General features: G+C 36.6%; 1 protein-coding gene across 1 annotated transcript; it reads right to left on the bottom strand.

The window, feature by feature from the left end:
• Nucleotides 1-827: 827 nt before the first annotated feature.
• Nucleotides 828-8,549, bottom strand: LOC130294042 (zona pellucida-like domain-containing protein 1). The gene is made up of 12 exons (XM_056543414.1): nucleotides 8,492-8,549; nucleotides 7,669-7,765; nucleotides 7,364-7,590; nucleotides 6,531-6,718; nucleotides 5,493-5,565; nucleotides 4,607-4,704; nucleotides 3,017-3,103; nucleotides 2,743-2,902; nucleotides 2,150-2,234; nucleotides 2,034-2,069; nucleotides 1,666-1,701; nucleotides 828-1,174 (listed from the first exon to the last, which is right to left on the bottom strand). Exons 1-12 carry the CDS (start codon nucleotides 8,504-8,506, stop codon nucleotides 1,119-1,121), a joined length of 1,158 nt encoding a protein of 385 aa, XP_056399389.1. The 5' UTR covers nucleotides 8,507-8,549; the 3' UTR covers nucleotides 828-1,118.
• Nucleotides 8,550-8,984: the final 435 nt, after the last annotated feature.

Below are 8,984 nucleotides of genomic sequence, written 5' to 3'. Positions count from 1 at the left end.
TACCAACCAAGAATGTGTTATATTTATATAATAAAAAATACACAATGTTTCAAAAGACTTTTAAAAACCAACATGTTTTGTTAGAATAACCCTCTACAAAAGCTATTTATCTACAGAAGCTTTTTTTTCCATTTTTAGAGAGCAGTACCAGATATGGACTGTTTGCCAGTAGTACTCACACAGGCACTTTCTTTCAATTACTTGTCTGACCAAAGACAATACAGCAGTACTCTTACTTCTTATTACTATATCAGGCCATGACATAATGCTGATGAAAGAACACTGGATTGAACAAGCTTGTACTGTGATGGAGGAGGATTTACATATGGATGTACTATGAATGGAATGTGGGTTTGAAATGCTGAAGCACTGGTGCAAGGGACTGCATGAGCAAACTGTAAAATAAATAAAAACAGCAGTAGTACACCAAGGAACGGGTTAAACTATAATACTGAACTGCAGCTGCTATATGATGAAAGGAAATCTTCGATTTATCTTTCAGGGACATGTGGATCTCATGAAAGACAGAGACAGGCTCACAGATTGTAGGTACACAGCCCTGGCTTTGTTTTGCACATAATACTATGTAAGTTTTGTCCTGTGTGTGTCTTGGTCTCTCTGTTACTAGAGACACACTGTGCCTAACAATAAGCAGTGAACAGAAGTCGGCAGACAAGTGAGACACCTAGGGGCCAAGGCTTTAGGTTTTTTTTCTGGGGTAAGAATTCTTGATGTTACAGAAAACAAAGGATATCACATTCAAGTTTAAAACGACAGTGACTATTTATTTTTTTATTTTTCTATTCTCAAATCCACTTATAACACAGTTTACTATATTGATCAATCATACTGTGCATCAGTCAACTCAGTATTTTAAACATTGGCAGAAGAAAGCATGAAGCAAACAGTTATTTTTTTATTTTTAGCAATATTTAGGCTTTATTACATGAGGAATCATATATACAATTTACACAGTGTTCACAAAATATATAAGCTTTGCTTACAATCAGCATTCTATATTGACTTCAACCATTGTATGCAATCATTAAAATGTATATATGATGATTTTATTGTTTGTGCACTCATATTTTTCTATTTTCTGAGACACCGAAGACAGTTTAGAACCACATTCCGAGGAAGATGGCAATAATGAGACCAACAGTAACACTTGTTCCTGTATTTAATAAAAAAATAAAAAAATAAAAAAACGTTTTTAACAAAGTGCAGAGACTAATTACAGATTCATTTTTGTATTTTATTATTATATATTTTTTCTTAAAGAGTACCTGTCATCAACAAAAACTTTTAATATGTTGTTCATAATCATTAATGAAGACATATTGTAATATATCTTCATTAAAAAATATTAATATTTATACCAGTTTTTTCATTTTATACTTTTGGCCACTAGGGGTCTCTCTTCTATGCCTTATCTGCAGGCAGCTTCCTATGCTTTTTATAGTAAGTGTACAGCTTTTAGGACTAATGCTGAAAGGGCTCTGCTCCTCACCAAACGTTATCTTATACATTGTATTATCTCACTGCACTCCCTGCTCTTTTTTTTTAGATTCTAGCCATGTGTCCTTGCTTTAAAGCTTTAGTTACACCATATTTTTTTTATGTATTTTAAAATTGAATGTAAGAAGATACAAAGCACATACTTACCACCACTAGAAACACTGGACCCTTGATTCTCTGCCTCTGCAAAAGAGTTGATAACCAATATAATGTAGAGTTTCATTACACACAGTCACTTGTATCTCCATGTTCTGTATGTGTCTGATTGACTCAAATAAAGATAAGCTTTTAATCTAAAGAACTGCACTGGACATTTCTGTTTTCTAAAGTATATCATCCAATGAAAAAATGTATCAACATAGTTCATAAAAAACAGTGAGAAGGTTTAGGCAGTAACATTTCAGGAGATTTATTTTAGATACTAGCCATATGTCCTTGCTGTAAAGCTTTAGTTATACCTTATTTTTTTATGTATTTTAAAATTTAATGTAAGAAGATACAAAGCACAAACTTACCACCACTAGAAACACTGGACCCTTGATTCTCTGCCTCTGCAAAAGAATTGATAACCAATATAATGTAGAGTTTTATTACACACAGCTTACCTTACTCTAAAGACTAGACACTTTACCTCGCATGTAGATGGGTCCCAATGAAACGACCACTGGCTCTGTATTAGCTTTAGCCTCCCTCCTCTTTCTGGAGCCTGTGCATTTCTAGAGGTTAAGTATGGATATTTTTAAAATGTTAATTATGATAACTTTCATTTTTAATAAAGGAGCAGTAAAGGAGCATCATCTATAAGAGAGTTATCAATATCTATGGAAATGTTTCTAGAGGTCTTTGGAACTGGATTTGAGATAAAACAAGATCAAGTGGGCAGATATTTTACCAAATGTCTTTTAGACATCCTTGTCATGTAGATATTTGCTAGATGTAAGATTGTTTTAAAAAGGTTTTGGTGTATGCAAAATTGAGCAATGGTGAACAGTGGGGAGAAGAGAGTGATAGAAGTGACCTTATTAATAACTTCTGTTGAAAGTCTTTGTGTATACCAAGGCCTTGGTGAATGCCAATAATCCCAGTTAGAAATACTTAAATCAGCCTGACAATGATGAGTATAAACATAATTGAAAGATGTTTTGAGTATTGTTCAGAAGATCTGGATAACCCAGACTTTAGCTTAGCAGCCCTTTAGCACATGTTTAATCGATGATCACTTACAGGACATTGGTCATATAGACAGAGACGGGTGAAGCAGTGCAGATATATTGACGATGTTTGCTGACCATTGTACTGCAGAAAGCGGAATGCTTCGAAACTAAATCTGGCATTTGAGCCTTGACCGTTTGAAATAATGGTAGTCCTGTTTTGTACAACACAGCTGTAATATATCAAGATGGAAATATATACAAGATTAGGGAGTAACTTTGAAAAACAGCTACTGCAGTCTAGTTTGGATATTTTGATTCCGGATGTAAAATTGGCATTACATTACCCTGAGATAAGGGGGTAGCTTTCATTGACCACATTTGTAACAACCGGGTTGGGTGTAGCATAGCATTGATCCAGGTGAACAACATAGCTGAAACACAAAGAAAAAGTTATCAAAAGCAATTGTACATTCTTAATTAGTTATTTATATGATGTATGTTTTCTAGAAGTCATTCCAATGAAATACTAAAATGAATTCCCAAACAAGATTTTTTTTAGTATGCTTTTACTTTTGCTGACTTCTCAAATAACATTGTTGGTTATGTTTAAAGGAAAACGTATTTACAGCATGGAACCGAAGATTTTTAATATCTTTGTAAATACAGTTACAGTCGGGTTCTGAAAAACGTATCCCCTATCCACAGGATAGGGGATAAGTGTCTGATTGCGGTGGGTCTGACCGCTGCGACTCCCCTCGATCTCCTGCACAGTGCCCTGCCTCTCCTAGTGCACAGAGCGGGGGTGGCCATGACCCCTCCATGCATCTCATAAAGATGTATGGAAGGGGCATGACCACCCCTGTTCTGTGCATTAGGAGAGCAAGAGTGCCATGCTGGAGATTGCAGGGGGTTGCAGCGGTTGAACTCCCCGCGATCAGACACTTATCCCTACCCTGTGGATAGGGGATACGTTTTTCAGAACAGGAGTACCCTTTTAAATTCTATTAAGATGATATTCATTTATATAGTCTGTCCTTGTTCCTGCAAGTTTATTTAAAACTTCAGAGTGGCATTCTCAATCAAGATTTGAGATGATCTGCTCAATCATGACTGACAAGCTGGTTTCTAACTTTTTTAGGATAAACCGCCTTACAACTAAAGTCTTTTCAATAAGGTTTCACAAAGTGCATCCTTAGAAACCAGTCTGCCACACATTACTGAAGGTTTCCACCTTCAGGTAGCTAAAACTGAAAGAAAAGAAAGGGATGAGAAAGCCTTCTATTGTACAAATTAATTAAGATAGATAACCTCTTTAAGGGTGTGTTCAGACGTACAGGATCCTGCGCAGATTTGATGCGCAGGATTTGTAACTGCAGATTAGAAGCTGTGCTCAGTCATTTGGTTTACATTGAAATCTGCAGCAGAAAATCCTGCGTATCAAATGTGCGCAGGATGCTGTACGTGTGAACGTACCCTAAACCAGAATTACTACTGCAAATGCAACAGGATTATCACAGTTTGTGTCAAGAATCTGTCTTACATGACTGAAACCACAATTACTATGGTTTAAGATACTTTACAGGCAAGCATGGCTTGAGATGTGACAATATGCACCATAATAATGTTGAAAATCCGGACACAGTTTAAGACAACTAATAGTCAAAACTAATTAGTCATAACTGAGACAAGACATAATGTTTCAGATTTATCAAACAGCTTGAGCCATGGAAAAATTTGCCACATTCTTAAAATGTCTTATCAAAGTTTAAACGGTCTAAGAATTAATCTGTGCCAGGGTCTTTAGCTATTAAATTTTTTTTGAAGACTAGGCATAGCATAATAAGGCCGCCACTTCCACAGGAATAGTCACTCAAATGTGCCTGAAATAGATATAACCAAGAAATGTTAGTATCCCACAAGGACATATGCTGTACCTCATAGCTGTGTTATTACTGGATACTTGCACATATATTTTCTTCTTCAGTTGAAAGGTGGTGCCATTTGTAGTTGTTTCTGTGGTGAAGTTTTCATCCTTTATTTAAAATATGTGCAATGTTTAGCTAATAATAATAATACAGTGACCCCCCGACCTACGATGGCCCTGACATATGATAATTTCAACATACGATGGCCTCTCAGAGGCCATCGCATGTTGAAGGCAGCATCAAGATGCAATGCTTTTGAATGTCGGGGCCATCGCATAAATGGCTATCCGGCAGCGCAGACTACTTCAGCTGCCGCTGGATAGCCGTTTAAGGTGCCCCATGTGCTGCGGTGATGATCACTTACCTGTTCCCGGCACTCCAGAACGTCCTCTTCAGGATCCCCTGCATGGCAGTCGCCGTCATCACGCCACTGTGCATGCCGCCCCGTCATCCAATAGGAGCGGCGTGCACAGCGACGTGATGACGGTGATGAAAAGCAACTTTCCCTGGCAGCAGTGACGTTCTGGAGCAGCGGGGACACCCCAGGGACAATTCGACAGCGATGGAGGGCGACATCCAGGGCATCGGTGACAGTCCAGAGTGGCGGGGACAGGTGAGTATAACTTCCTATACTTATCATTGCACGGATCCCTCAACATATGATGGTTTCAACTAACGATGGTTCATTTGGAACGAATTACCATCGTATGTTGAGGGATCCACTGTATGTTAATAATAGGAGCGTCACATTACATAACAGCGTCACATCTAGTTTTTGCTAATGCAATAAAAAATATATCGCTAACTAAACACTGACATAAAACAGTAATATAATAAAATTTACATATGGTATAATGCAGTAACATAAAAAAAAAAGGCCACTGATAACACATACCGTGAAAATCTGCATACGCAGGGTACCGAGAAAGCTACCATTATTGTTGTTAACTGCCACTGCTCCAAAAGAACTAAGGAAAAGCAATAAGAGATCTGAGATAAAAAAGGAACATATTTTCTCAAGCTTTAAAACAATTGTTTGTTTGAGTTTTTAATGAGTTTTAGCCAAAAGTGTTGTACTTGATGTCAACAGACTGTATAAATGGACAAGAAAACTTCTCCGGTCCAGCTAATGCAAACATCTGTAGTTTCATTCACCGTTGGACCAAGGGTTACGTGGAGCCCCACAAGTAAAAGTCGCACCACACTATGGGGGAGATTTATGAAAACCTGTCCAGAGGAAAAAGTCGCTGAGTTGTCCATAGCAACCAATCAGATCACTTCTTTCATTTTCCAGAGGCCTTTTAAAAAATGAAAGAATCGATCTGATTGGTTGCTATGGGCAACTCAGCTACTTTTCCTCTGGACAGGTTTTCAGAAATCTTCCCCATCTGTCTATTTAATATATTAGAGATAGGAGGCACACCACAATATTTTAAATAATGTGTAGTTTTTCTCTAACACCCACAACGCTAGTTCAGTTTACAGGTATTCAGAGAAAATTTTAATACCTAAAAAACATGAGTTATTATTAGTGTCATATATATGTTTGGCTTTGCATGCCCATATCACTGAGGGTTATTTATATGAAGAAAAGTATGGCAAGGAAAAACAGTAACTAAAACTATGAAGGATATAGGTGACAGTACTGCTCAACAGTTTGTGACAGATGCTCGAAATGCTAAAGTCTAATGCAAGTGGCACTCCTGTCACTCTATATATGGTTAATGCATGTTCATTTTCCCAATTTGGAGAAGAGGGTGGTGCCATTTCACTAGAAGCATAAGGCTAGAAGCCCCATATCTATTCCCCAATGAATGACAAATCTAATGCTATTCATGATAATGAGTAAGTAATGAGTTCAAATCCCTTTATCACTCGAAAATCCATGATGATCCCAAAACATCAGTAGAACCAAGCCTTTACACATACTTACGTAAGCAACTCAGTGTTGTTCATAAGGTACTGCAGTGGGTAATGGCATGAAAAGTTATAGTATAAGTTTGTGCTGTAAGACACCAGTCCCATTTCTGTCAATGGCAAGGAGTCCACAAATCCAGAGATGCTCACTGTTTGGACATTTGAATATTGACTGAAATAACCTGTACCAACATCATTTATAATCTGTGGAGGTAGAGTAATTTTGTTATTTTTTGCATACAAATGCAGCAGACATTTCAGGCTTTATTGCATGTATGGGGTACGTTTACTTGAAGTTTTAGGTATAAGCACAGGTAACAAAAACAAAATCCTATTGATAAATTTATCTCTGCTACATAAAAACTAGAGGAACCAATTTAGCATTGTCCGGGAAAGAAAAGGACAAAACATTGTCTTCTGGCATCTTAAAGAGGACTTGTGACCAAACTCAAAGATAGTTTAGGGCATCCTGATCAAACATCATTTTACAGTTTATTAAGGCACCCTTCCATTCCTGAATTATTAGGATTTATATTTTGTCTGACAATTTCAGGAATGAGGCAGATGGGTGTGAACTTAATTTTAATAATGGGGGTAAATACCAGGTAATGGTTGGGATTGTACAGTCAGCGGGTGTTTATTAGGCATACATGCACCTCATTAAACAACAAACACACACCCTGACTGTACGCCCATCTGAATGATTCCCCAAATTGTCAGACAAACTATAAGCCCACATATCTTGGAAAAGGAAGGGTGTCTCAAAGTTACCCTAAGCTATTTGATGATAAAGCTATGTCATTTTTGGGGGGTTGGCCACAGGTTCACTTTAATACCATGACTTCTCACCTCAATGATATTTCCACAAGTATTGCTATTGGAATCATCAAGCTGCTGGGTGAATTTCAACACTGGAGGTTCTGTTGAGTTATCCATGACCCCCATACATTCAGTCAGATTGTGTTTTCCATTCAGCGCAAGCAAATTTGGAAGGAAGTTGGCAAAATATACCGGGCAGACATTGATGGACAGCTGAATATTTGATGGTCCACATGTAACGATCATATCACTGTTTTCTATAAAGAAAAATAAGTGAGTGATGGTTAAAAAACATCCAGTTCACATTAGCAGCTGATGCAAAAGGTTCACTTTACCGGGTAGTCGATTAAATGCTGAGGAGCATGACTGGCAAGTACTGGGCTGCAAACACATGAATATGAGTAGGATAATGCCAAGGTTTCCCTTCAAAATCTGTGAATACAAAATTATGTACAGTAATGATGTCAATTACCCATAAGTCATGCCTAAACTTACTTTCATACGCTGGAAGGGATTTATCAAAAAATGGAAAGATACAGCATTTTACCAGATGGTGTACATTGTACCAAAATTTACCAAAACGGTCTATGTCTCATTAAACAATTGGTGAGATGTCAGACACTTTTCTGCCTTTTCTACACCAATATTTCTCACTATAAAAATGGCCATTGATGTGAATAAACATCTTATAACGCCTTTCAACCAACATTTTTTTATACACATATTTTAAGAATATTTAAGTAGCAGTAAAATATATGTCTAAAACACATAATACATTTGGCACATATCATGTTCTTTGCTTCAGTGGCCCTGTTTGATAATATCAGGGAAATTGTACTAAAGAGAATTTTAGAATAATTCCAAGACAGAGAAGATCCTAGCCAGTATCCAGATTCCATAGTAAGAAGCTTTATTTCTTCATATTAAAAGTAGGAATATCATGTAAAAAAAAAACAACGACAAGTTTCCAATCCCCATGGGATTCTTAATCATGGCCATGGCTGAGAATACTATGTAGATGGGAAGTGTGTTGGTGTGGTTCAGTACATTATATTTCCATTTTATTGCATACGCTCATGTTGTTAAATTGAAGAAATAAGGCATCTTCCTTTTATTTAATCTGGATGCTGGACAAGATTTACTTTACCTTTAGCTTACCTGTGAAACAGCCATGGGTTGAGTCTGTGCACCAGATCTTACCGCCAGGTCTGTGTGTGAACTTGCACGTTGTGAAAGGCTGGCTGTCTATATATTGTGTTCTTCTTGTCTGACAAAGAATAACTAGATGTAATATTAATAGAATACAGATGGAGCAGAATAGTGTTCTTAATACATTAGCTGTACCTCTTATATATATGTCTAAGATAGGAAAAATCAAACTGTTGTGTAATATTTTAGCACTATATAAGAAAAGGGATATTATTAGAAGTAGAATGGTTTAGTTGAAAAAAATGTAATGTAAAAAAAAAGAAAAGTATTTATGGCAAAAGTATAATCAAAAACATGAAAAATGACACAAATTAGAATACACACAATTCAGAATATAAAAAAAAAAAAAAAAGAAACACATTATATTTAGCCATATCAATTTAAATATATAAATATATTTCTAAATTAAAAGAACAAATGCACAGAATATGATGAATCTCTT

The sequence above is a fragment of the Hyla sarda genome, chromosome 10 (genome assembly GCF_029499605.1).
Source record: "Hyla sarda isolate aHylSar1 chromosome 10, aHylSar1.hap1, whole genome shotgun sequence".
NCBI lineage: Eukaryota > Metazoa > Chordata > Amphibia > Anura > Hylidae > Hyla > Hyla sarda.
This window is presented reverse-complemented; position numbering and strand designations above follow the sequence as displayed.